Source organism: Hippocampus guttulatus, chromosome 16 (assembly GCF_054856545.1).
Source record: "Hippocampus guttulatus isolate MCC_2025c chromosome 16, RoL_Hgut_1.0, whole genome shotgun sequence".
Classification (NCBI taxonomy): Eukaryota; Metazoa; Chordata; class Actinopteri; order Syngnathiformes; family Syngnathidae; genus Hippocampus; species Hippocampus guttulatus.
The window spans coordinates 6,123,344-6,151,200 of record NC_141276.1 but is presented as its reverse complement, the minus strand read 5'-3'; the positions used below and the strand labels follow the sequence as shown (position 1 = coordinate 6,151,200).

General features: G+C 46.1%; 2 protein-coding genes and 1 long non-coding RNA gene across 10 annotated transcripts; 1 reads left to right on the top strand and 2 right to left on the bottom strand.

Moving 5' to 3' along the window:
- Window positions 1-151: 151 nt before the first annotated feature.
- Window positions 152-2,610, bottom strand: LOC147192750 (uncharacterized). The gene is made up of 3 exons (XR_015103285.1): window positions 2,495-2,610; window positions 1,624-1,706; window positions 152-760 (listed from the first exon to the last, which is right to left on the bottom strand). It is a non-coding gene; the product is annotated as an uncharacterized LOC147192750 (long non-coding RNA).
- On the top strand, window positions 2,610-4,847 carry gosr2 (golgi SNAP receptor complex member 2). The gene is made up of 6 exons (XM_086133951.1): window positions 2,610-2,780; window positions 2,856-2,920; window positions 3,622-3,730; window positions 3,820-3,952; window positions 4,090-4,230; window positions 4,316-4,847. The coding sequence occupies exons 1-6, from the start codon at window positions 2,752-2,754 to the stop codon at window positions 4,475-4,477; spliced, it is 639 nt and encodes a 212-aa protein (XP_085990077.1). The 5' UTR covers window positions 2,610-2,751; the 3' UTR covers window positions 4,478-4,847.
- On the bottom strand, window positions 4,004-27,531 carry gpatch8 (G patch domain containing 8). 8 transcript variants are annotated; one of them, XM_086133950.1, is made up of 10 exons: window positions 27,375-27,395; window positions 24,593-24,670; window positions 20,850-23,754; window positions 17,209-17,281; window positions 13,446-13,487; window positions 10,848-10,915; window positions 10,666-10,752; window positions 10,444-10,587; window positions 10,210-10,340; window positions 5,029-9,516 (listed from the first exon to the last, which is right to left on the bottom strand). In XM_086133950.1, exons 6-10 carry the CDS (start codon window positions 10,872-10,874, stop codon window positions 5,730-5,732), a joined length of 4,176 nt encoding a protein of 1,391 aa, XP_085990076.1. In that variant the 5' UTR covers window positions 10,875-10,915; window positions 13,446-13,487; window positions 17,209-17,281; window positions 20,850-23,754; window positions 24,593-24,670; window positions 27,375-27,395; the 3' UTR covers window positions 5,029-5,729. The 8 variants fall into 8 exon arrangements, with proteins under 8 accessions (XP_085990070.1, XP_085990076.1, XP_085990069.1 ...); XM_086133944.1 differs by lacking the exons at window positions 13,446-13,487; window positions 20,850-23,754 and adding an exon at window positions 4,004-4,261 and having other exon boundaries at window positions 5,726-9,516; window positions 27,375-27,531; XM_086133943.1 differs by lacking the exons at window positions 13,446-13,487; window positions 20,850-23,754 and having other exon boundaries at window positions 5,029-5,555; window positions 5,726-9,516; window positions 27,375-27,530.
- Window positions 27,532-27,857: the final 326 nt, after the last annotated feature.

The following is a 27,857-nucleotide window of genomic DNA, read 5'->3' as shown; positions in this document are numbered from 1 at the left end:
CATTTCCTGGAATCTAACCCCATACCAAGCATCCAATACTCATGCACAACTTTGAGTGTTTTCTTGTTTCAATAAGTCACAAGAAGAGAGGAGAAAAAACTTAAGAGTTCAAGAACTTTTAGCAAAGTATGAAAATACCAGCTTCCCCTCGCAAACAATAACCGCTTTTCCTCACTCTCCCCACTTTACTGCCTTTCATTAAGATTAAGATATCCTTTATTTGTCCCACACTGGGGAAATTTACAGTCTACAGCAGCAAGATTGTGGGTAGAAAGAAGAAAGAAGAAAAAAACAAACACCGTTCAATCAGCGATCAAGAGTCAATAGGTGATGTTTAATGTTCATTTATCTAATTTATATCCATGATTTTCATTTCATGTGTGTGTGTGTGTGTGTGTTAATACAGGGAGAGGAAGGCCTGAGCCATCAAGCAACCATCTCTCAAGTGTCAGATGGTGTAGCCACAGGGCACTGTGTGTGCGTCTGTGTGTGTGCGCGCGCGTGTGTGCGTGCGCGTGTGTGCGTGCACGTGTGTGTGTGACTGACAGCTCGATGTGAGGGTCTCAGCCTCTGTCGGAAGGAGGGAAAGCCGATCAGCTCAATCAGAACATGACTCACTTGCAAGTAGTCCCGTTGTGTTTTTTTTCCCAGCAGAACTCCGGGCGGCCCGGGCCAGGCTAGGCAAGGTTCTGACAGGCCCCGTTTTTGCTCTCATTCAGCGTCTCGTCACAGTGGCTTCAAAGTGGAGTCGATGGTCTCCCTCGGGGGGGAAATGAGAAGATCAGTATGCCTTCAAAAAAATGAGTGGTATCCCAAAAATTGTGGAGCCGAAGGCCTTTTTCTTCTCCTCCTCCTGTTCCCCGCATAATTGTCTTCTTTACTTCAGTCAGTCTCCTTGTGACTAGTAATTGAGTTATGATCTATTACAATGACTGGGAAACTTCCTTTCCTAACTCTTGACTTGGTACTCATTAAAATCTACTACAGGTATAACAGTAGAAAATGACTGTAGCACATGAAGACTTGTTTGCCTGTTTCTGGATTTGCATTCATTATTATATAATTCATTATGATCAGCAAGGGGGGGGGGGGCATGTTGGTCAACTGGTTAGCACGTCGGCTTCACAGTGCGCGCGGATGGCTGTTCGTTTATGTGTGCCCTGCGATTGGCTGGCAAGCAGTTCAGGGTGTACCCCACCTACTGCCCGAAGACAGCTGAGATAGGTTCCAGCTCACCCGCAACCCTTGTGAAGATAAGCGGATTAGAAAATGGATGGATGGATATTATCAGCTATTTACTTAATTGCATCATGGGACAAAATACATCGTTTGAGTGCATTACAGTGAAGGGTTGAGCGTCCATTTCTACTCAGGTACCAAATTTGTTTCCAGAATCTCTGTCTTTCCATCTTGTATGTGTGATGCTTTTCCTTTGATTTTTTTTTTTTGTGACGCGTGTCTTGGAAATTCATTTCTTAAATTAGCCCCCAGTAACACCAAATGACATAAAACTCTGTGGCTTAATTTTGAAAGAGTGCATCTCAATAGATGAGGTACACAATAGTGTGCTACCTTGGGGGAGGTAAGGTCAGGGAGTTGTGCGGTGAAATGTCTTGAACACACCTGCAGTCTGGACAGTGGCTTGTGCCCATGGTGCTCAGGTGTGGAGGTGAAGCAGTAAGCTCATCTCATCCTTTCCTCGGGGCCTGAAAGATAAAGAAAGACAGACCAAAAGAAAGAAAGAAAAGAACCCCGCGACCTTGAGATGGGGTGGGTGGAGTGGTAAATGCTCCTTTGTGGACCGCTATGAGTTGACAGGGGCCTTCATTTGGCGCTTCCCTATGCCGCAGGGGGATGTGTTATGACAACCGAGGGGAAAAAAGTAGTGTGTGCAAGAAGTGGCATGAACGCATCTCCAGATTTTCTGACAGTTTTATAGCCTGGAGATACACACAGCCATCAAGTCAAGCACCATCTGTCTGGCTCCACTTGTTGATGGCTGTGCCCGATGAGGTAAACAAATATTATGAAGGAAAAAAAGAAGAGGAGCTTGTAACAGCTCGTTCATATATTTCACTGAACTAATTAAGCACCTTGCCTTAAAATTAGTCAACAGGATGAGGACGAAGGTGACTGAAGTGCGGTTTTGGCTTGGGAATCAATTTTCCAGCTAAGGAGCTGTTGTGAAATGTAGGTTGGGAAATCCCATCTTTGGATATTTTCACACAATGCTCCATGACTGTGCTGTCGCTGTAATCTTACCTGACCTTTATAAAGCATTAAGACAAGCAGGAAAATCCTGACACTTAATCTGTTAAAACAGAGCACATCTTTATTAAACTGCTAAAATAGCCTGAGGACACCCAGTCAAATGATTCTTTCCTGCTACCATACTCTGGCGTGTAGCCTCAATTTAATTCCAAAGGCACACTTGAGAACCAAATAAAACACAAAAAGACAACTTAAAGGCTATAACGGTCTCTCAAACGCTTACCAAAGTTAAATTCTCAAGATGGCGGCCGGTGTCCGCGCACTCGCTCACGGCCACTCAATTTCCGTCTTTGCCGTGACGTCTCAGTACTTCCGCCTTTGCTACTTCCGTACACAAACGCTGATGACGTGTACTTTCCGCTAGCGCTACCCAGAGCTAACACTGGTCACCGAGTTCCACGCCGAGGGGCGATAAACCTGTAAAATAATTATAAAAATAAACAAATAATAAGCGATTAGCTTAGAGAGTGGCTGTCGAAAATGGAGACGCTTTACCACCAGACAAACAAGTGAGTTACTTGGAAATGCTTTCTTCTGTTTAGCTAGCTAGCTAACCAAGTGCTTAAATTCTACTTTTTACTTAGACACATCCAGGAGGTGCAGTCGCTGATGGGCAACCTGGAAAGAACAGATCGCCAGTCAGTTCACTGTGAGTATTAATTGCAGTTGCTGGAGGAAGTAATACTCTGTATGTACTTTTTTATGCCGTAGCTGTAGTCTCTAATCGTGTCTTTGAGTTGCTTATTTGATCACTATTGTGTGGTGTTTCCGAATATCTTGTCCCTTCCACAGAGAATATTGGGAACAGCTTTCAGTTTGATATGCTCAGAGTAAGCGACAACCAACAATTGTGTTTGCACACGTGCAAGATACACACACACAAGATACATCCTGGACTCCTCTTTAAGCTAATTAATGTCCATTCCGCACGCACTTCTTGTTATGGCTGCCCGTACTTGATTGTTTTGTATGCTTGGTGATCAGTTTGGAACAGGAAACTGCAGGGCTGGGTTCTTTTAAAGATAATGGTGGGAAGTTGGCAACACCCCTCTCCCCAACCAGCACCACCAACAAAAACCAGTATAAAAAAAAAAACCCCTATGAGTAAAAAAATATAACACTTGATTCACGATATGGCTAAAGTGACAATACTACTAATAGATAAAATTGTACAGCGTATAATCAGCATGGGAAATAGATTTTGAATTGTTTTTCTAAATTCTTCAACTCTAATCAAAACATGTACAAAACTTGAGTGGTCTACTTGCATTACGGGCAGGGCTAAATATTACCTCTCACTGTGATTTTTCTCCTAATGTAATATAATGGTTGTCTTCTCTCAATGTTCAGTGTTAGAAAATGAACTTCAGGCTCGTATCGAGCAGATCTTCAACCACTTGGAGCGTCTGGAGATCCTGGCCAGCAAGGAGCCCCTGAACCGCCGCCAGAATGCCAAACTGTGAGTTGGCGAGTCTCCCCTTAGAGTAGAAATCACAAAGAATGCTCATACTGTATTGAAAAATATATATTTTCCTCCCTCTCCAAAAGGCGTGTGGACCAGCTCAAGTATGATGTCCAGCACCTGCGCACCGCCCTGCAGAACTTCCAACACAGACGCTACACTCATGAAGCCCAGGAGCGAGAGCGGGAAGAGCTAATGAGCCGGACCTTCACCACCAATGTCAGTTGCATCCATTGACGCTTGTAATTAAAAAAGACTCCAAGTTCAATGCAATATTTCAGACCCACCTTTAATAGCTGAAAATCCATAACAATTAATTTGTTCCATAACTTGAATGATAATTATCATTTCCACAGGACGCTGACACATCCATCCCCATCGACGAGACGCTGCAGCTCAACACCAATCTGCACAACGCACACAGAGGCATGGACGACCTGCTGGGCAGTGGTAGCAGCATTCTCAATGGGCTCAGAGATCAAAGGTCATCGCTCAAGGTGAGTGCCTTTGGGGTAATGAGAAGTGAACCTGTGGGTGGTACAGTTTGAAATAATACGTTGCGTCATCTGCTTATGGCACCAGGGAACCCACAAAAAGATGCTGGACGTGGCGAACATGCTGGGCCTGTCCAACACGGTGATGCGGCTCATCGAGAGGCGAGCCACCCAGGATAAGTGGATCATGATCGGAGGGATGCTGCTCACGTGCATCTTCATGTTCCTGGTGATACGATATCTGGGATGAACCCAGACAGACCCACACACACTTTTGAGGATTTCTTTTATTTTTTTCAGATGTCAGAAATTTTATGACTTGTGCCATCGCAGTTTTCATTGTTGGACCTTCACAACAGTATTCTACCCACTTATGGACCAATGGACCACTCCTTTGAAATACAAGCTGATATGAAATGTCTATTTAAAAGTTTGTTTTTTAATACACCATTAGCAAACTACAAGGCTGGTGAGAGGATTAAAATGTGATGTCGGCTCATTAAGAGGTGAAAGTTAAAACAATTGTAATTGTACAGCTCATTGTCATGATTTACAGTTGACTCTAGTCTCACTATGTGAGCGATTTAATTCTGGTAAATAAAACATGTATCCTTTCCTTGCTTGACTTGTGTTAATGAAATCTAAATCTACTTTGGTTGCTTTAAGGCATCCCATCATGATGACTTTTTACTTTGAGTTTGGACTCCAAGGAACAGTGGCGCCGCCTACTGTCACATTGGATAGTTGCCACTGTTCTTGGTAGTTCTTAAATTCCCCCCCCCCCCAAAAAAAAACAACGGATGAACTCAAGGGTTTATTGGCTGAAACAGTTAGTTTGAAAGAAAAATACAGAGTAGCTACAGTTTGAGGCCCATTGAGGCAAGAGAGCAACTTCCTTGACCAATAACAACCGCTAGAATGTTAAGGTTATTTACAAAACAAAAATACACAACGGGGAAAAAAAAACTACCATTCCTTCTTGGAAAAGCACATCTTGGAAAATAATTTACAAATAAAACAAAAAAAATTATTGCAGTATACTACAATCTTTGACTAAGATTTCAGTGCAAGAAATGTCACTCAACATTGCGAATTGGGGCCGGGGGGTTAATCGTAGCGCAAATAGTCGCGATGATCTCGGCCACCAATTCTTTGGGTGGGATTCTTCAGATTGCACACTGATATATGTACACGTTACTGCAAGTAAAAGTAGTCATGTTAAAGCAGGGGTGGTACTCCTTAAATGACGTATGGGTTGTATATAGTTGCTCACCCCTGTATTTTCTTCATTCCAAATTTTCTCATGGCTTTGGCCATTTATTCACTGGCTGAAAAACAAAAATACAAAATACAGGGGGGAAAAAAATCATCCAGTGAGTTAAAAAAACACATCCTGTTTTCGTACCGCATTGCAAAACCAAGCCAGTGTCTGGAGTAAGTCGGGGGGGCTGCAAAAACCTCCAAAAGAGAAGAATGAGTGTCCAATCAGACTTCTCACCTGCTCAGGTGCCGTGGTTAGATGGATGCTGGAGGTCCTGCCCTGAGAAGATGGGGTGGAGGAGCGGGTGGAGCTGGAGAGCCGCCGCTGCTGCCGCCGCCGCCTGCGAGGGTCTGGGTGTGAAGAGCGTAGGGTAGAGGGCGGCGTGGGGCACGTGGTGGAGGGCCAGGGGTGTGTGGTGCAGCGCCGAGGCTGGGATGATGTGTATGGGCTGCCCGGAAAGGAAGGCGGTGGGGTGGGCGGGAATCAGCCCGGCGTGTCCCAGCGAGTGTCCAAGAGTGTGACCCAAGGGGGATAAGGAAATGGGGGTGAGGTGGTGCTGTGGTATGTGGTGCACCTGGGCCAGCTGGGCATGGGCGGGGTGCGCGTGGTGCGCCGGGTGGATGCCCATGGCGGCAGCGGTGGCAGCGTGGTGCTGCAGGATGGCGTGTTGCACGGTGGTGATGGACGTGCCCGACGCCACCGATACAGCGGGCTGCTGGATGTGGATCTGCTGCAGGGCGGGCGGGGGAGGCGCCGGCGCCAGGGCGGCGGTAGCGGCCACGGCGGCCGGCGGGAAGCTCTTGACCTGCTTGGCCAGCAGCTGCTGCTGGATGTGCTGCTGCGCCGCCTGCTGCAGCTTGCTGTACTTCTCCATCTCCTCCGGCGTGAAGGTGATGGGCTGACTCTCCAGCGGTGCCAGGCCGTCTTCCTCTGCCTCCAGCCCGTCCTCCTCTAGGACGGCAGGCGCGTACATGGGGTAGCCGTGCATCGGGGGCTGCTGCTGTTGCATGTCGGGCATGAGGGTCTCCATCATGGGGTTCTGCAAGGGCTCCTGCCCGAGTTCCCCTTGATACTGAGGTACCATCACGGAGGAGTCCTGCTCATAAAGCAGCCGGGGTTCTTGCAGCACCTGAGTGTCCGATGTCGGCTGTTGCGTCTCTTCCTGTACTGTCACGCTCTGTGGGGTCTCCTCGACTTTCTGCACTGGCGGAACTGGAGGTGGCGGCGGCGGAGGCGGCGGCGGGAATTCCCTTATGGGCTCCACCAGGATAACTTCTCCATCAGCCTCCGTGCTCTTCCCTTCTCCAGGTTTGTCACACTCGTCCGTTCTGTTCGGTGGGATCACAGGTGCTTTCTTCGCCGCTTGAAGCTTACCAAAAAGCGGCAGCATGCTTTTGGTAGATGGGGGTAGTTTGGGACCAAAGTATCCCTGCGGTGGGTCCTTGATCTTTAAACCAGATTTGGTTGCTGCGATGGGATCGTCTGAATTCTTTTTCGACTGAATCTTCTCCAAGAGCTGACGTGCCGTGAGGGAGTTTTTGTACTCGCCCGCATCCCGGGAGCCGCCGAGCCGCTGAGCTTGCGAGCCGACGGCGGCGCGGGTAAGACCGCGTGAGGCGGATCGCGGCGACTGCGAGCGATAGACGCTGGTGCGGTTAAAGTCCCTGCGGAGGGTCTCGCTGCCCGCTCGGCTGCGCCCGCTCCGGCGGTGTGGGGAGCCCTTGGCGGAGCTGGATGAGCGGCTACCTGAGCTGCGGCTGCGGCTGTAGCTGCGCCTCCAGGACCGAACGCTGGTGCTGCGGCTCCAGCTCGTGGAGCTCCTGGAGGTGCTGCGGTGGTGCCGCCGGTGCCGCTTCCTGCGGCTGTAGCTGCGCGACCGTGAGCGGGAATCGTCGGAGGAGGACGAGGAGTACTGGCGCCGCCTGGACCGCCGGTGCCCTCGGTTGCCCCGCCTTTCGTAGTCCGAGTCCGACGAGCGTTTGGAGCGCCTGCGCTGGTGTCCCTCCGTACTGTAGTCGCTGTAGCTGTCCGAGTAGCTGCGGCTTCGGTGGCTGTAGGCGCTGCTACCCGCTGAGGAGCGGTCAGAGCTGCTGGAATAAGAGCGACTCTGGGAGGTTTTGCCACGGTGGTGCCGTCGACGGCTGCTGCCGCGTCTCGAAGAGCGGCTGCAGGAGCGCCTCGACTCCTCACTGTGGTGACGCCGCTCCTCCCGAGGACTCGACCGGTGATGGCGTGAACGCCGAGTGGCGGAACCGCCTTCCTCCTCACTCTCGCTACTGGGGGGTCTTCCGGGACCCGGGCTTTTCTGAGCCGAGGTGGAACAAGAGGCGCTCTGGGAGGGCCCGGAATCAGTTTTGAGTCGCTTGTTGCTGCCGTGCTCCTCGGAGGTAATAGCTTTGTCTAAGCTTTTTCCAGTGCTCCTTCCCTCTACTCCCGACCTGCTCGTCGGGCCCTTCATAGCCCGTTTCCGCTTCCCAGTTCCTCCAACTCTTCCAGCTGGGGCCTGCACTGAGGAAGGCTCGGGTTTAACTTCAGACTTTTCCTTGGCTTTCTCCTTTTCCTCACCTGCAGCCTCTTCTTGATCCGCTGCTTTGTTCTTGCTCTTCTTTCTTTTGTGCTTTTTCTTTTTCTTGGGCGTCTCTTGAGTTGGTTCAGTCTCGCCCTCCGCATCTTCCGCGAGGGCGTCTTTCGCTTTTGCTTTGCGCTTCGAATGTTTTGTCGACTTTTTGTGCTTCTTCTTCTTCTTTTTCTTCTTGGCGCTGCTGCCACCCGTCGCTACTTTTTGATCGCCACGTTCGGAATGGCCATGTTGCGCCTTCAAGGCGGCCTCATCGCTGTTGAGCTCTGTTTTAGCAACTGGTTCCACCTTAGGCGTTATCTCTTTCTGCTTTTCTTTGTCAGGCGGCTCGCCAGGCTTTGGAGACTTAACAGCCTTCCCAGCACGCATGCCCTTGTTACGAGACCGCTTGAAATCAAAGTATAAAGGATTGCAGCTGTAAGACACTGAAGGCGGCGCTTTGGTGAACTCGAGGAGCTCGGAGGGCCACTGCAAGGTGGTGCTCTCATCTTTACTCAACACGGGGAAGAACGGACCCATGGGAATCTTGGGACCCAAGTTGGAGTCTAAAGGCTGCGGTGGTGGTGAGCTTTCTTCTTTCTGCTTAAGGGAAGAAGGAAGATCAGGAGTCGTCTCCACTGTGCATGAAGTGTTGTCCTCTTCCTTCACTTTTGAAGGCTGAGGAGTTTGTTGAGCTTCGGGGGTTGAGGCGGTGATGGCATCATCATCGTCATCTTCGTTGCTGCACTCGACGACGTTGGACTCCTGAGAAGCGGTCTCAACCTTCTCCTCCTGATCTTCGTCCTCATCGTCATCTTCTTCTTTACTCTGATTCTGATCAGATGCCTTCATGAACAGCAGAAACTGGAAGTGAGGCTTCACTCGACAGTGCGCTGGGGGCATGTAGTGGTAGTACTGGGGATCCTGTCCCGCATAGCTCTCCTCCTTCTTCATCATCATTTTCAGCTTGTTGAGCGTCGAGGCCAGCGAGTTTCCGTCGTTGGACTGCTGCATCTCCTCCGTCCCCGTCGCAACGCCGGACTCTCCTCCATCACTTACGCGCGAGCCTCCTTTGGGGCTGTCAGCGTTGCAGGCAGACGCTTCATCTTGGACCGCCGCCTTTTCTCCCTCCTCGCCATCCTCTCCTTCGATGACCTCCTCGCCGGGATCGGTAAACACCGCAGCCGCCGTCTCCAGCTTCACCGGTGCCTTCTTGGCGAAGGAGAACGACACACTGACTTTGGAGGACGCGCTGGCGCTAGGTGAGGAGCAGTTCTTCTTCTTGCCCAAGGAGAAGCTCAATGTCGGCGCAGGCTTCGGGGAGGCTCGTTCGCTTTTGTCTGGAACAAAGACCTCGAAGGCAGGCTCGGTCACAACAGCAGTCTCAGGGGCAAAGATATCTCCATCTTCGGCTTTCTCGCCATCTATAGCCACTGTGGTGGTTTTGAACATGGGTCCACTTCCCGGAGTGCTGAAAAGAATAATGACAAGATTCAATTGAAACGCTTAGTTGTTTGGCACTTTATTTAGTGTGCAAAACAAGACACTAATGTCTGATACCTAGTTAGCTAGTACAGTGTTTAACATCTCAGAGCGTCACTGCGTCTTCTTGATATTCTTGTTACGCAGCAATTTGTAATAGCAATGTCAACTAACAAGATGAAAGGTGTTATGAATAGGCTATGACCTTCCTTGAAAATGGTGACTCGAGGTCAACTGTAAACTGATAAGACATCCTGGGTTTAGCATGCTTTCATTGTCTTCACACCACATGAACAAAATATAAGGTGCTCAATTCATATGTTAGATTCGTGAGACCATTAAGAAGAGGTCAATGTCAAGTGGTTTATTCAAACACATATTGGAAGACTGCATGGAGGAAAATTCATTTCGGTCGCTGCTGTTTAAAATTTCTAATGTGCAAAATGTTGATGGAGTTTGCTAACTTTATCATTTACATTTTGAAATAATACTTATGTGTTGGTGGTAATACCGACAAACATGACAATTTTGGTCACTATGTCGGGGATCTTAAATAGTTTCATCCCTCATACCTCATTTTCAAACGCAGTACGATAATAACTGACAGCTGCTGCATTCGCTGCCTTTATCAACTATTTCTAGCCAGTAGAGGGCGGCGGAAGACTAAATGAAAACATCCTACCGGTCTTGTTGCTTCCTCTGCTCAGCCAGCTCGTGAAGACGACGCAGCATCTTTTGCTGTTTCTTTCCACCTTTGCGGGAACGCGAAGACACATTCCGAGCAAACTCCCGCTGCTTGAGCTCTTTCAGCCTCTGAGACACGGAACACAAACGTGGTTAGATGACTCAGAAAAAAGAAAAAAAAAGAAAAAAAAACAGCGGTCATCCATTCAGAAGGGGTACAGCCAAGTTCTACCTGCTTGTGAGCGTGGTCATAGGAGTTGATGTGGTTGTCAAATTCCTGGTGCTTGGTGTACTGCTTGTCACACAGTTCACAGTAGAAATTAGCCCTCAGGTCTTCCAGGGCTTTTGCAATTGCTTTCTCCTTCTCAATCTGATCCTGTTGACGGTGAAACATACATGCAGAAAAATTTTAAAAGGAGCTTGGTGGTCTAGTTATGGCCAGACCAGGGCTCACCTTGTATTTCTGCCGTAGCTCTTCTGTCTCTTCCTTCTCCACTTCAAGCACTCTTCTTTTCTCTGTGGCATCCTCTGCATAGTCCATCTAAAAAATAAAAGAATTTTTTTAAGACATTACTTACAGTCCAATCTAACAAAAATCAGGCTAGAAACTGCTTCATCTACATAAAGCGCCCTTACCTCCATCTCCATCCGTCCCATCCCCATGACATCATATTTAAGAATAATGGGCACGGGGTCCGTGCGTCCTGAGGGAACAAGAGACAGAGAAATGACAAGGTGAGTTGTTTCTTAAAGTGGCTGGGTGGAAGGCCAGCTCGGAGACAGCCTGCTTTTAAGAGCATAGGGTGCTGGGGTTAGAGAAATTAGCCTTTTAAAAAAGTGCAAAGAGACCAGAAAGCTACAGTGAACCAAACGCCAGCCATTCTCACAGCTTACTGATGAGATAGCAAGTTTCGATTACTTGGTGACTGATGTGCTTAAGTGCAACAACGTTCAAATTTGTGGTATGCCTTATAATTAATTCATCATCTAAGTGTCGACAAAAAGGGAGCGGCAATAGGTCGGCGCGCACACACACAAGCGACATCGTCCGTGAGGACAACAAAGCCTCGTTGTGTATTCTGCAGCCTCTGACATCACCATCCCTTCCTGAGTGTCATCTGATTTCTCGGTCTATAGTTTACATAGTTGCCCCAAACCTCTTTGTAAAGTCTATCCGTAAGCTGTGAAAAGAGCTAGATCAGAAGGAAAGTAACTGTCGAGAAAAAAAAAAGAAAAAAAATCAACAAGACAACCAAAAGAAAATAAAAAAAAGAAATCAACACTACTTGGAAGATTGAGATGTAAACGGCTTAATCCACTCATAATCAGCCAAACAAAGCAGATTGAGATAAAGACATACTGTAGTGAAATAAAAACAAAAACAAGACACAAGCAATGAACTACAGCAGTAGTGACGTCACAGGCCAAGGTATCGCCATGGTGACAGTGCAAGGGATGGGGATACTTACCCGTGAACACATGGAAATGGGGGGGGGGGGGGGGGGAGTAGTCAGGGGGTACAGACACAGATAGGCAGGGAATTCTCACAAGTTTCTATTTCCCATATATACATATACTTTATATATATATATATGGACCAGTGTGTGTTGCTCCTCTTACCAGCCAGATACAACAACCAGTCTTACTGATTTTCGTTTCAGTTTGTGTCAGTATGGTTTCAGCTTTCACCCCCCCCCCCCCCCACCCTCACCCCCTCACACGTAGTTTTGGTTGCAGTGAATCACGTTTACGCATATACCATTGGGCGTATGACATAGCTATAAGGATGGACATGTAAATACTATTTAACAATGAATACTTTTGCATGGCTGTTACTTTGAAATATTTACGTCAATATAAATGCACTAATATCGAGAGAGAGTTCTTTTCTTCCCATAGGAGGCCAAGAACAGGGAAATTGTTTCCTCGACTTCCTTTGGAGAAATTATCACAGCCCAATGACATTCAATTCTGAAATCACAAATGCATGGGCATTGTAACATTACGGCCTGCCTGGACTCTCAGTCCCACTGCAGTGTCTGTCAACTCTTTACATCCTTTTGACCCTTTTCCACTGCACAGTACCAGCCTGGGTTGGACCAGCTCAACTCTATTTGTGTCTGTTTGGGGCAAAGCCCATCTTGCTTTTTGCCCACCTAACTTGGAAACAAGACAATGGAGGAGAAGGAGAGGTAGCAAGAAAGTGGACCAGCGCAGCAAAGGTTGAGATTGTGGAGTCCATTACTGCTCCATCTCCAACTGACGCACATCAATAAGTTCAGCTAACATTAACTTGTGTTTATTTTTGTCATTTTCAGGAGTGTATTCAACGAGAGTTGCCCTGACTAATGTGCTCCACGAATGAGCAAAGGTGTATAGGAGCGATAACAGAGGCCCAAGTGTTCAGTCAGGTATTTTGCAGTGCCAGGGCAAAGATATGTCTGAACCTCGTACTCGTTTCCTTAATGTGTTTAAAGCACCCGACCTTGCTATTTGTCTCTCGCATGTAATTACTGCAAGGTAGGACGTTGCTGAGGGAAACAAAAGGCAGTGGCAGCAATACCCAAATGGTATAAAATGAAAATGTGGAGAAACTGTGGATCTACTTTTCTGAAGTGGTAATTTTACACGAACTGTGTGTCAAAGAACCGACTGGATACTATGCAGTGAAAGAGGCACATTCAAACTGACTGCCTCACTGATGATTCCTTAATTCAGAGGAAAAAGGGTGAAATGGGTGATTGTCTGGTATGCTGATCCAGAGAGTGAAATAAGTACACTGGTAGGGGGTTGGCATGCACGTCAGTCCACTGCAGTGGTTCGTCTGAATGGAGTCGCAAGCCCAGCCCAGAATTAAAAGATTCATTAACAATTGCATCCTAAATCTTACCACCAATCGTCAAACACAGTGACAAAACGTCCACATTACCCATCCCAGTGGAAAAAGAAAGGGACCAGACAACAACGATGTGCATCTAAATCACAAGGTGTGAATCACAAGGTTTTTTTTTAAAAAAAAAAGAAAAGAAGGAAAAAAATTGAAAACAAAATGACAATGTTCTAAGAGAAATACGTAATGCATGATAATATATACAAGCAGCAGAATGAAGACTAATACGGAGAGAATTGAAAGCCTATGTAGTAGCATTGGTGCTGTGATGACAGGAGAAACCAAAAATGGGAGAAAACAAAACAAAACAAAACAATTCAATTGGGGGATAAAATAACATTTACCACTAAGTTTACCATCAGCACAACATGGGCAGGATCAAATCGCTGTAAAAAAGAAACACCAATTGGTTAAGCAGGAAGATTGAGACACATAGAGAAGGGAGGGCGGGGTTGGGGGTGTATGTGTGGATGCGTGTGTGTGTGGAGTTGTGGAGCTTGGCTGGGGGGACGGATTATTACCTGAGGCACTTAATGTGCCCGTCAATGTGTCCACACACACCCCCCATCCGCCCACATCCCTTTACACACAGCGAGGTGCTTACAGGTTCCCTCTCACCACCATCTCCAAACCACAGGTCCCAGTGCCCTGGCTCTTTGGTATTTATCTCATTCCCTCAACCAGGATATGCCCCACAAACCATTGTGCCAATAATGTTCCCCTTTGTAGGGATAATGCAGCTACACTGTACGGACGCAAGTATTGGGACAACATGCCAAATGGCAGAGGTTGAATCTCTTGAAATCTTCATCATCACCAGCAAGACACTGAGGGCAATCCTAGACTACCAATTCAGTGGGAACAGTTCAGGGAAGGCCGTTTTCTTTCAATGCCCCCCCCCAAAAAAAAAAAGTTCTTAAAAACGTTGTTGAAAGGATTTGGTGTAGAGAAGAGGCCAACTAGCATGTTGGCCAGCAGGAAGGCCTTCTCAGTCAGATTCAACTCACTTTTTCACTAGGTAAGACAATATGTGCCAAAACTTGTGTCCACATAGTGCATGGCTAGGTAACCTACAGCCCGTGGGCCAGAGACGGTCCCGGGACCGGTTCATCTGACCCGTCGTGCGTTTCCACAAACAAACAAAACCCTCAGAGGAACTGTTTTCAAGGTTCCCCATCCTTGATGAATGAAGAATTTTGGAGGAGCTTTACTGGGTGAGGGATTAACTTTAAACGGCTGAGAATTTTACCAGCTCAGACAAAAATAAAAGAAGCACACAAGCTAAGGGTGCTAATGGAACCATTCCAAAACAGAATCAAGTTTTGGCGTATCAAAATGTGGTCAGCTCAAATGTCTCGATTGTGGATGACCGCCATCTTCCTCTTTTAAGATGCCTTGGTGAAGTTAGAAACCCCTTAATCCAAAGCTTGTTATTTTTTTGGGAGGGAGGCATATTTAAACTACTCCCCCCAATAAAGACGTGACACACAAACGTACCTGAAGAATTTACCCGCCAGACTTTAAGCAGGGCTCGACACATGCAACGCACGCAGTACACTCTACTCCTGTGCTAGGTTTTATTCTGCCATTTTGTGCAAGACCACCCTAATGTGCCGAACAGCAACACTGCTTAAAGCCCAGGGGGAGTGTGACAGTCGGAGCCAGGCAACGGTGCACCTCTGGGACAAACATGCCGTGCAGGGGGGCGGAGGGGGTTAAAGAAAGAGGGGAGGATGGGTGGGAGTGTTTAACCAAGGCAACAGAGATGTTGAGGGTGTGGGAGGGTGGTGAGGTTTTCCCTGTAAGTTGACGCTATGGCCCGCTCAGTTACAGTAACAATCATTCGCTCGCACGCACGCACGCAGACACACACACACATCTCATCAGTCCGACGTGTGACAGGCACACACATCCAAGTGTCACAAGTTGTTTTCAAGTTGAAACAGGCAAACAAGCAGAGAGGGGGGGGGGGGGGGGTGAAGTTGGGTCTACTCTGCAAGCCATTCAAAGTCTGAGCCGTGGACGCAGCCAATCAGATTCCCCGTAGCAGCGGCCGAAACAAAGAGAGGGAGGGAAAGGAACGAGCTAGCGATAAATAATGATTCTTGGGAGTGTGATGGAATCACGGCTTCTTACGTCTAACATTGATTTAAATGAACTGCTGTTTTTGCTCAAATCAAAGCGCTTCACATCGGGGGGGTGGATTCGGATAAAGGTTTAGTGATTATGAAGCAGAGAGATGGAAGCTTACAGAGGCCAATAGCCTACAGTATACTGTAAAAAAATAAATAAAAATAAAGGGGGGTTACACTGAGGTGAACTGCCGAGTGGGAGAAAGAAAACACACACCCACACACACAAGCACGCACGCACGCATACTGACATACAGAAGGGATCCAACAAACCTTACCTAAAAAGGGACAAAAAAAAGGGACAAAAGAAGAATAAGAACACAGTCAATTACAGTGGAAAACTTAAAAAGGGGACAATGCTTTTCACTTGAAAATGCAAACCCCTGTTGACAAAAGAGGATTACAACCATGGCGCTTCAACAAGACACAACTGCTGTGTTGCAAGTCAATGCATCCAGCAGGAGGACAAACCCCCCTGATTTGTCTGAGTGGACAGCACTTTGCCGCAGAGACATCTGCACACAAAGCAGGAAAGCTTACGTAAGCGCACGTCAGCGGCGCCCGGGGCCGGCCCTCTGCAACGTGTGCTCTCTCCTCCGCACAAAGCAAACATCCTTAACGTGTTCGATAGAATATCGCGGCGCCTTCTCAAGGCCACACCGACAAATTTCAGCGATGCCAAGCCCCCTAATGACATATTGTTTAGGGTCCGTCTGATTAATCGGCCTGTCCAATAGTGTGTGTGTGTGTGTGTGTGTGTGTGTGTGTGTGTGTGTTTTTAAGGTACTATTAATTTACGATGATGCCCACAGATAACCATGACCTCACATTATATTTCATACAAAATAATACAACTTTGATTCCTTTATTACGTGCATATATTTTAATTTAAGTCTTTGATGGCTCTATCTACTTATTCGGCTTAGTGGGCTTTCTGCTTCCTTGTTGGCCTGTGCAGAACGCAACCTCGATGACATGTCGAATGATATTCCGGTTGATGTATGACGTATGTTTATGAAATTGAATCAGAGGTGTTGGCTTCCAAGACAGCTGCAACAAGCAATCTTCATATCCTCTGGCTTAACACAATGAAGTGTCCAAATGTGAGTCAGCAATGTACATCAATCGCCCTTTTCGTCGGACATAAGACACTGTGAGGGGGAGAGAGATGAAACTGCCGGTATAGATGGCAGCAGCATTGTGGAGTTTAAATACCGAACATTATATGGGAACTCAAGCTGCACTTTGTGGAGACTGCAGACTGAGTGCATAAAGCAAACTATAAAGTCAAGAGTTTAGGTTAAAAGAAAAGATGGAGAAAAAAAAGCAATTACCGGTAGTATGGGAAGTGTCTGGGCGTTTTAGACGACACACTCGGGCTCAGCAAACACACTCTGAGCCAAAGAGCAGAGCACCGCTGCGCTAACGCCATGACGATCTAAGCCCGCTATGGCCCACCCAAAGCCAGTCTAGCTCTTGGGCACAATTTCTTGACCTCTGATCCATGTGCTGAACTGGATCAGACAAGACACCAAAAGCAACCTACGTAATTGAAAATTAACATGTTCAGGACATTTCATGATACCAGAACAGAGACCGTAAATTCTGCAGAGGAGAGTCGACTGACCTCAAGGCAACTTCATTAACTGAAGGCTAACAATCGAAATCCATGAAAACACTCCGGTGTGAATTTTACTCGAGGTAACTGAATGTCTGTAAATCAGATGCACTTCCCACTCGCAAGAATCGCCTCCAGTACCCCCTTTCTTTATTCAGCTCCAAAAATATTTTCCTCCCATGTTATGTTTGAGAGGAAGCAGAAGGACAGCAACAAAGTGAGGCCAGTTGGCCAAGATGGACAAAAGAAGGTGTTGCCGGTACAAATAAGGACCCTGGAAACATGAACGGAGAGAACTGGCGAATGGCACCAGTGTACATTGGTAGTAAGGCTGTGCGTGGATGAGCGAGCGCTTACCCTGCATGGTTTTGCCCAGGCCCTGGCCCAACTTCCAGCCATGTTTCTGTAGCAGCCGGTGCCCGATGTTGTCCTAGCAGACAAGAGAGAGGAGAGAAACCAGAAACATTCCAATAATAAGAGGCGCTTTTCCCGCCGTGAAGTCCCGCTTCACACGACAACAAATCACTCGGCTCACACGATCATCAGCACAGCCACCACCACCACCATCGTCATCATTAACGTCATCCACGTCAACTACAAAGTGTACGTCAGTGTCTTCCATCACAAGTGTGGGGAGTCTGAGGGGGCGCTGTTGTTGGTTCCCCCCCCCCACCATTAAATGAGGCTATGTGTAGTCTGTACACTACAATAAATCCTAACGTGGGAGTGTGTGAACATCCATTCGAAGGCCATGACATCGATCACGAAAAGTTGGAAGGGGAAGGAGGAAGAAGGGCAATATATGCATCACACAAACAAGCGCACACAGATAGATATGAACCACTACAGAGCAAGATCTTAGTCAACAAAGAAAAGGTGACACAGAACAAGTATGGAAATCTTGCATTAACAAAATGACGACCAGAAACTCCAAGCTTGCTGTGATTCTGTAACCATGACAGGAGGTGGGGGTGGCGGAAGGGGAGCACCATGAAACACGGAGCTGTCACAAATAAAATACACAAAAGAAAAAAAGAAAAGCGAGAGGAAAAGATAGGAGTGATGCTAGCGGGGCCTTGGATTACCATTACAAGGCCCGGTCGGGGGTGGACAGAATGCGCACGCGTGAAGGGAATATGCGCAGGCCAAAACGAGGGAGATGAGGTATGCAAAAAATAGCACCACTGAAAACAAATCGGAAATTGCCATTGTGCATGTTCTATTTGTATGTTAGTTATTATTATTCTTGGAAATAGAAATTGGTATTATTAAGATGAAAGACCCCACTTGACTGGACTAAATGACCATCTATGCAGGTTGCAAATTCGTGCATTTGCCCAGTTTTGCACTACAGTCACGAGCAAGGGACAAGGTCATTATAAGTAGGAGGCCTCTCCTGTTAAAAATTACTTTTTGACTGACCGGCCTGAAGTCAGCTGGGGCAGGCTGCAGTCACCTGCAACGCGAATGAGGACAAGCGCTAATAATTATCATGATTTCAAACGCTACTTCTTTCTCTACAAGTGGGAGGTCATCATTTGAGGGTATTCGGTTAGCCTGGCTTGATGTCTCATTTCATAATTATATTTTTTCACCCCCCACACCATTCGCAAAGAGGCCATCTCATTTTGAAGTCTAATCGTTCTGGATTGTTGCATATTATTGCCAAAATCCACCCAGTGAAGATGAATCGCAAACAGGAGCGTACGAACATGCGCAACAGGAATTCCTTCCAAATTTCTGGGTTGAAATGTGCAAGTCTCCCGAGACGGTTATGTCACTAGTATGGGTCGGCAAGGAAGGAAAAAAAAAACCTGACAACATTAAGTGAAATGCAAGACTGTCCCCAACACTACAGTACAACCTCAAGCACAAATAAAAATGACACTGAAAATGTCTGAGTTAAAAGTGTTGTTCTATTGTGATTATAACTATTTCGGGCTTGTCTAACATTCACCAAAGTGTTGCATTCTACCAAAAAAAAAAAAAAAAGCAAAACATACAAACCAAAGATGAAGGATATTTATAATCACAAAGAAATTGACATCAATGTTCACGAAAACGGAAGGTGAAGGGGGGTTGGAACAAAAGAAAAAAAAACGTGCATGCAGCTTTTTGTTACAATGGCTTTAACAAAAAGCATCTTGAGTATTAGTAGCACACTGCCAAAGGTGCACATACATCTGAGGAGGCGGGAGTGGAGGGAGCGTGTTAACGCCACCAAAGTGAGTTAGTCTCAGGTGGATCAGGCACAGAGAAGGTGGTGATGGCTCAACGGGGCCCTTTTTAGGTGTTTTTTTTTTTTTTAACTTAAAGAATAGATGAGATGTACAGGGGGCAGTAGAGAGCAGGCTGAGCCATGGCGGACGGAAGCGTTTTGGGTCGGGGACGTGAAAGATAAACAAGTATGGATGGGTTAGTGCATGTGAAGGGGAGTGGCGGTTACACGCAGCATTGCACAGCATCTCAGCCAAACAAAGTTCCTCGTTTGGGACGGCTTCTTCAATGCCAACCGCTTCCGATTTAACAATTCTGCAAGCATCGCTCGGGTAGGTCTGAACAAACCCAAAGAGGCCACTTCCCATGTCAAAAGTGTGATTATTATGTCGAAATTGAGATCCACGTTTCCACCAAGTGGTACGGTTACGGTACAGCTCCATCGTCAGGTGGTTTGGAAGGTGCCAAAATACTGATGAGTCGCAGGCAACCTTGTGGTGGGTGTTGTGGTACAACACAGTCGCGATGGAGGTAACTGCAATCTGTCGAAGCAGACGGCGGCCACCCTACACCGGGTCGCGAGTCGTTTTGAGATTTCTCCTTGAGAAAGAATTTTCGTTGCCAAGTGCTTGCTCACGTGGAGCTTAGTTGGTCTCTCGAAGTGTGAGGATCATGATTCACACTCCACAGGAGCCATGCAGCAAAACGTTGTCTCAAAGCCAAAAAGACTGGTTGCTATTTAAGACCAACGAGTAAAAAGTCATCAGTCAGTTTTGTTCAAAATAAATACCTGTGAAGATTCGCGCAGAAGGGAGCACAGGCAACGAAAGGTAAGCTTGCGTGCAGATTTATTTTTGCCTAGGAGACAACCTTTTTTTCAGCTTGCCTTTTTTTTTTTTTGTATCGCATTATTGACGGCTCTCAGAATTTTTAAAGCGAGTTGGCGAAGATGATGGAACCACGCTCATTTGCTTTTGTTAAATATCAACGGCTTTTTTTGTCTGGTCAGGAGGTTGGCGCGAGCGCAGTCTAATGTCGAGTCGATAAATATGCCCTTATTGAACCGAACATGAAACGTGAGGAAAAGAACAGGAAGAACACAAATGCATTCGTTTCAGGCAGTTGATTATTTTACAGGTTTAATGTTACTACGCAAGATTACTCCTCGTCACGAAAGATGAGTTCCAAACAGTACCAAGCCAACCCCGAACCAACTTACACCACTTAATGGAAACGCACCTCAAATTTAAGGCCATTTCAAAAAGCTATGATTGAGCATAACGACCCGGCTAACGTGAGGATTCTGAAGCATTTCCTCCCTCTTAGCCTGGTTCGCTGATTTCATTGTGTGTGTTAGGGGGGGGGGACATTGCAGAGTATGGTGCAGAGGATGTTTCACCCCACCCTATAGGCCTCTCTCAGTCCGATACTGCCAGATTATGCTACAATAGCATCTTTATTGATTTAGGGCAGAGGCTCAGAGAAGCCGGTTTAATAAGAAGCTCCCCGAGCAAATGGCCTGATTAAAATAAGACAATGCTGCAAATTCTTCAATGTGGTTGCACAAACCTTGTTTCCTTCCGTTTACATTTAAAAAGAGGAAGGGCTGGTTAGGGCGAGATTTGTGACTGGCGGCAGAGATGAGGTGCCGGCTGCGTGTCGGAGCGACAGATACGAGTGCACCAAAAGAATGGACGGACAGACGGAAGGACGGACGGATGGAAGCAAAGACGGCGAGTCCAACAGCAGTGCAAGTGGAGTGAAGGCATTTCCATACGAACCTGGCTTTAAAATACTGGGCTGTCAAAAAAACAGTCACACGTGACACAACGTAAGAATCCAGCCAAACGCTTTCAACTTTAATTCTAACTTTGTCTACTATTTAAAAAAAAAAAGAATAAATCTAAAACTGCTTCTCTCTGCTACATAAAAAAAATCAATACTGTATACAAACAGAAAAGGTAGGCATGTCAAAAAATAAATAAAAAATCACCCCCCAAAAATCCAACTGTTAATACAGGAGAAAAGAAAAGCAGAAAATGTTATCCAAACAAAAGTCCTCTACAAACTGGGGAGGGCGGGTTTTGGAGATTGTGTGCACTGCGCTGTTACCGGCACAGTGCCTTGCAAAGATATGGCCGTGGGAAGAGATATGCAGCGGAGCCCACCTAGAGACGTCAGAGTACTAACGTCGTCGGTCGATGCAACAATCGGAAGGGGGGGTTCGCGTATATCATTTTGGCATGAGAAATATAAATGGCAAAAGCTAAAATCATTTGTCAAGTTCTGAGATGACTACAAAGTAGTCTACGCGTTGGCAAATTTAGCATGTGCGCTGACGGGCCACGTTTCAAAACTTGTCGAGCACCAGTGGCGCCGGGTAGCGCTTGTGCAACGGTCCATTCTGAAAGGTGGAATGTTGTGACTCAAGTGAATCAGAGCTACTGCTACATGTGCTATTCTAACAATAGTTAATAACATACAGGCAGGATACTTACCTCTCCATTCTGATGTTTGTAGCCGAGTAAAATGCCTTTAAAAGGTACGTGAGGGACTAGTAATGGAAGTCAGTGGTAACTCGTGTGGTTGATTGAGAAAAGAAAATTCCCTTCATCTGGTTTCCACTAAAAATCATTGGCGGAGGGTCTGTCTAAGTGATTGGCGTACAGATGTGCATTTTATGGCTCCCAGGGTGCCCACTGCATATCGGTCTGGGTTGGGGTGGGGTGGCGGGGGTCGGGTAAGACAAGGGTGGGGGTGGATGATCGAGGAGGGAAGTAAAAAAAGGAGAGGGGGGCACTGGGGGTGAAGACGACAATCGGTGGTGTCGTACTGAATATTACCACGCATGCAATGCAAAACCATTGTTAGAGAGAGAGAGAGAGAGGGGTAAAGACACGAGTCAAAGATCCCAGTCAAGTACCACAGACCTCTAGCTGCCTATGAATGACATACAACAAGAGGTTGTTGAGGGGAGGGGGCTCCGAGATGCCACGCTGAACCGTTCACTGAAAGATAAGACGAGCTTGTGAGACAATCGATCATGATCGGGGTCTGCGAAGTACAGTGGTACCTTGACAGGGTTCCGACAGATTAAACACAAGACTTTTTCATTCCATTTGAAATGATACGTTATTTAATGCTCCATCTTTGTTACAGTACTGTTAATAATAAATACATAATATATAATACATAAATGATTAACTCATTCAGTACCAGCCAATTCTGGACCAAGCCTGAAAAGACGTTTAAAAACGTCTTTGGGAGTGAATGAGTTAATAAAGAATCATAAATGACATGCGTCTGTTGCTGCGAGTCCCAACTAAAACCACATTGACGGTTTGTTGGTTGCGCGAGAGTCATACGGTACATTATTTTCGAAGGAATGTTTGTTTATTTGCAGATTTGAGAGTACATACCATTGATCATCATAAAATTGTATGATCACGTTTGCATTTTTAATACATTTTAGTGCCAATTAAGGCCTTGTTTTTTTTGGATTGATGTATTCAATGCCTTTTTAAAGCGCGTCCCACACCGAGAAGTGAAGGTTGGCGAGTGTTTGCGCAAGGCCCGAATGTTGTCATTTCGTCCGGGTACGTTCAAGGTTCCAAAGGCGTTTGCTAGATTTTAACGGTTGTAAAAAGTTGAACGTGTTTTAAAGTTTGACGGCGACGAGACAATCAGCTACAGTAGCCCAAAACTCGCGTCTAGGAACCTCACACAGACACGTTCCCGATGGCCCCGCCCTGTAATGGGCACACAGCTCGGGCGCAGTTGCCGTGGCTTCTGGCTTATCCGAACGTGCAGTAATGGCACTTTTTTAAAAAACTATTTATTGACATTCCTCAGAAATCAAGGTACCACTGAACACATAAATCTGCATTTGATCATTTGACCACTTTTTACTCGTACAACGTTGCATGGTTGCAGCTCTGCAACTGCAGCTCAGCTCTCGGTGTGTGTCTCCCCCCACCCTCCTCCAGTCATAAATAATAGCGCAGGAGCAGAAGAGCCACTCAAACCAGGTAAGCAGGCCACCTCTCGTCCTTTTGCATTTCTCCACCACCCACACAGTCGTGGATGACTCCCTCCATGCGGGAATAGGTGTCAAACAGAAAGAGCCATTTCGTTGCAGCTTTACTTGTGGTGCGGAACAGCGAACAGATTGCAATTGTTTCAGATCTGGTGCTGGCTGTTGTTCCAGTCTGACCGGTTCAGGGAGGAACAGGTCTGGCTCGACTGCAAGGAGGCAAAGAGCGGGCCTGCTTAACTGGAGGCTTCAGTGACCACTTGAAGAGGGGACAGAGAGGACGGGGGACAGTAAAAAATAAAATAAAAAAAAAAGAGAGAGAGAGAGAGCTGCCTGCGCTATTCTTTATGAGCCTCTTAGCCAAAAAAATAAAGAAGAAAATGCAGTCCCAGTTGCACAAGCACCATGCCAGCACAGAATGACAGAGGGTACTGTACACCGAATCACTGTGTAGTAGGGAGGGAGCGAGACAGAAATTCAGACAGAGATAGAGAGAAGAGATTGAGAGTGTAACAGTGGTGAGTCAGAGCGAGAAAGAGAGACAACAACAGTCAAGAAAAGCGTTACAAGGACCCTAGAGACAGGAGTAAGAAAGCAGAGCGTGCAAATACAAACCGGGTCATTGCTGCTTAGCTAATTGGGGAGCCAATTCGCTGCAGGAGAGAAATGTCGAACACCCCAAGTTGTGTACAATAAGATAACTGTCCTACAAACACAAACAAATCCTAAACTACGGTCTCACACACGCACGCACACGCACGCACGCACGCACGCAGCCGTTCACATCACCGAATACGTGTTTTGTTGTTTGAGGAGTGGAGTAAGCACTGCTCGATGATTTGGACTGGGTTGGGGATTAATAAATCAAGATATAAAGTTGAAACCAGAAGACACACAGGTGTCTTGTCCTGGTCTTGGCCAATTGGGACTGCCAAAATTCCTTCTAGCCCCGAGTGTAAATGCGTTTAAATCCAGGTTAAAATTTTTGCTACCCCGCCCCCCATATCTTTCAGGTTTTCTCAACGTTTTAAAATCATTGTTTTCTTTGATGCATTTCAGAAACCTGTTGTCAATGTACGTTGCAGTCATTTTTGTGAGATACTTTTGTTGTCACTGCTCAACGCTTGTAGGTGTTGTCTTTGCTCGTGTGAAGCATATTGAGGTGCTCCTCTCAGTGCTTTATCCACTCCATTCTTTTACTCATCGCATAGTCCAACAAAGGCTAATGATGACGTTATTTTCAACTCAAACCAAACATCTACCTAGCATGTATCCCATCAACTTAAACGTCACACAGGAAATGGATAGCAGACGACACAGGGGCTAGGGGGGCTTTGAGAAGTATTAATGGGACACGAGATGCACGTTTCTATTGGTTAAAGAGAGTCAAGAGGACGCTTAACGTTGACACAAAACAAAAATCCCTGCCTGGACCAATCACCCACTCTCACAGCTGGTCCAATGGTGCGGGATGACGGGATGCGGCCTTACCGATTCAATGGGCTTGTCCAGGGATGCCTGCTCCAGCTCCACTTGGCCATCTTCATACTGGTCAAAGTGATTCCCGCCCTGAGCGACACACATTTAAAAAGCCCATTTCACATACATGAAACATTCTTTTCTTTACTGTCCGCAATTACAGAACATTTTGTGTAAATGTGATATCGTCTGTCTCGACTTCAAACAAAAATAGAATGTATTGCCAAGATTAAAAGGGTTCACATGAATGCCATGTCCACTCATCCTGCGTGGGGGCGAGCCACACAACCGCAAAGCAGCGGACTATGAATTTATGAGCTGGTTAACTCCTAATAAGGAGTGTTTGTGCGGGGGGCAGATGGCTTCCTGTCTGGGGCTGCGGAGGACAGGCAAAGGTTGCATCTCGTCAAGTCCACCAACCTTCACGTGAGCAGTAAATGCAAAGAATCCAAAAATAGTCCTCCCTTTGCTGGACACTGCAGACAGTAATCGCAGTGAACATTGACAAAGACATTGTACCCATTGATATGTTGCAAAAACAGTGATTGACCTGAGGTATGTGCAAGGAGGCCACAAATTGCACAAAATCGCCTTGCCTCTCCTATACAGACAGAATTTGACAGGAGAGACATTATTCCAAGAGGATGTATTTTTTTCCGTTGACCTGTAACGAAATATTTATTTATATTATGTTGGTGAAAGTCGACTGTCATTTCGGGGTTTTTTTAAGCAAAGGGGGAAAACTGATTAATATCGGAAACCTGATTTCCAAGACATTTTTTTTTTTAAGTTAAAGATGTTAATTGAGGCCATGTCGCGAAGCCCTACTAATCCATCACAATATCTTGCTAGATTCTCACATACTTCAGTTCAGTTTTGGAATTGCTGAGGTTAACACTGCTGGGCCAGAGAATGTGATTTCGCTAGCACAATCTACCAACCCACAATGAGGTGATTTGATGCTATGCTGGCCACTAATTCAGATTAAAACAGGAGCCTGCATCAGCACTAGTGAAGCCAGGGAGGGAGGGATTATGTTGAGCAGAGATGCCGGAGAAGCGCAAATCGATTTCTCACCCACACACGCTATAACTCTCCTGCGAGTGACTTTGCCATCAGACCACTACGTGTGCTTATAGTGCACCGCTAATCCGCGGCATATTTTTACTCTCCAGACTCTGGAGCAGTGTGCATTACTCCATCTTTTTTTTTTCGAAACGCAGCGGTTTTACAACTGCATTAACACTAGTCCATGTGGAAAAACGATCCCTGCTAAAGTTCATGGATGAGATTTTTTTTCAACCTTATTTGAAATTGAATCAATTGATTGTCGCAGCAGTACTTATGAAATAATTACAATTTTGACTTTGCCTGATTTGTCAATCCAAGAAAAGTCTTTGAATGTCCTTCACTCGAAAGGAAGCGACAGAGTTTCAACCAGCTCTGTGTGTGCTCTATACCTAAAATAACAGAGCTGTGTGTTGCCAGCGCTCCAGATAAGCCGCCTGGGTAAAGCACAATGCAGGTCAATAGAGTGTACAGTTTGCAGCAATATCCGCGGATGCTTCCGGCGCACTGTCGCTTGGAAATGGGCATCTCTCCTTGGTTGAACCAGTCCGAATACTGACAGTGACATTGTGCAGAACCGGGACGCTGCTCAACAGACACATTCAGATTGCAATTCTCCCATAAACTTCCCATTAGGAGGTGGACGTAAACTGGGGAAGCAATGTCAACAAATTAACCTAATTGGAATCCTTACCCAATTACCTAAACGGGTAATAGGGTGGAATGCATGCTCTGTAACAAGACATTAATATACTGTCTGTATTAATGCAAGTTTATAATTCCTTTCTTCCTTAAATTTGATCAAAATAGTCTGATAACACCACGCTAATGTAAAGTAGACTACTATACAACACAGACTTTGTGAAATTAGAAAATGCTATGTCAACTAATTAGATGTACAATTTAGGGTTAAACACTGACAAGCAGAAAATGCAGTGTTTTGGATTATCGGGTGGAGACGCGGAGCAGATAACAGAATCATGGATCAATTTCTCAAAAGCAGGCTGTAATAACGACGAAGAGCAGGTTAATTTACAACTTGTACAGCACAAAGAGTGTCGTGCAGGTGTAATAATTCGCTTCGTTGACATTTACAGCATGTTGCTGCCATTGCGCTTAGACTGATTGAACTGCATCAAGACATACAATCACGATTGTGCTTTAAGATCATGCTACCGTCAGTTAATTTACTATTTCAATCAACAATAGTCAGCTGGGTGAAGTCAACTACGAAGTGCAGACCATAGAATTTTGCCGAATACCAATATAGAAAACGTCACTGTTATTGCATAGTAATGTGAACGCGAATGCACAATAAACGCACTTGTTAGCGACGTGCTTGCTGACTAGCCATGTCTTGTTAGCATATGTCGATAAACATCCAGGCTTGTCAAGGTCATTAAAGAGCAATTCAGTGTCAATTATTGAATGTATCGCTGCATGGTTTGTCAGTGGAGTTGCTGCTGCAGAGGGAGATGAGTGTTACGGCTCAGAAAAAATGAGCTGGATGTTAATTTAGAAAACGCCGAAACATCGAAAGGGGGGACGGGGAAATTTGACAAGAGCCGCAGTGCACTGCCGTTAGCCTGGCTAGCTGCGAATGCTAACGACCCAAACGGATGCAGAAACGAATCAGCTGTCAGTGTTCGGGCACGTTTATGTGTATCCCGAGACATCACAAAGGACGCACAAAAACAAAATAAGGGAGACACGAGTGGCGTTTTACCTGGAAATCACGCTCCTCGTTGAAACGAGAAAATCTGTCGGCCATTTTCTAAACACAGCAGCTTCTCTTTGCTGGCCGTGTGTGTCCCCCGGCGGAACGCACCGTGGTGATGCGCATTCGGGAGACTACTGTATTAGCTACCAATTAGCCTTTAGCTCGCAAAAAGCCAAGCAAATTGAGAGGGGCGTTATTACTAAACTAAAGTTACTGCTAAAACTAGAAGGTTATAAATACAACCTTATTCCATGTATATATTTCCTAAAGTGTACTGAAAGTAAAAAAAAACTATGTGGAGCTCAAGTCTGTTAATGGTCACTGGGATACTAGTTGACACAAGACTATTATGTCTCCATCTAGTGGTAACTTTTTATTTAGGCTATTTTTGTTTTCAATCCAGTATAGATTCGGTGTTTAATTAGAGCAATAAAATGAGAACTTTGTCTTTGATTTTAATATATCAAAGTAATCGAAACGAAACAAAAG

Bases quoted from the DNA above. Each gene is read 5' to 3' on its own strand.
- gosr2 (XM_086133951.1), top strand. From the start codon at position 2,752: ATGGAGACGCTTTACCACCAGACAAACAA. The intron at 2,921-3,621 runs GTGAGTATTAAT...CTCAATGTTCAG, and splicing joins AGATCGCCAGTCAGTTCACT to TGTTAGAAAATGAACTTCAG. The intron at 3,731-3,819 runs GTGAGTTGGCGA...CCTCTCCAAAAG, and splicing joins CGCCGCCAGAATGCCAAACT to GCGTGTGGACCAGCTCAAGT.
- gpatch8 (XM_086133944.1), bottom strand. From the start codon at position 27,419: ATGGCCGACAGATTTTCTCGTTTCAACGAGGAGCGTGATTTCCAG. The intron at 24,671-27,374 runs GTAAAACGCCAC...TGTGTCGCTCAG, and splicing joins ACGAGGAGCGTGATTTCCAG to GGCGGGAATCACTTTGACCA. The intron at 10,916-17,208 runs GTAAGCGCTCGC...TTGTTCCCTCAG, and splicing joins CCTGGGCAAAACCATGCAGG to GACGCACGGACCCCGTGCCC.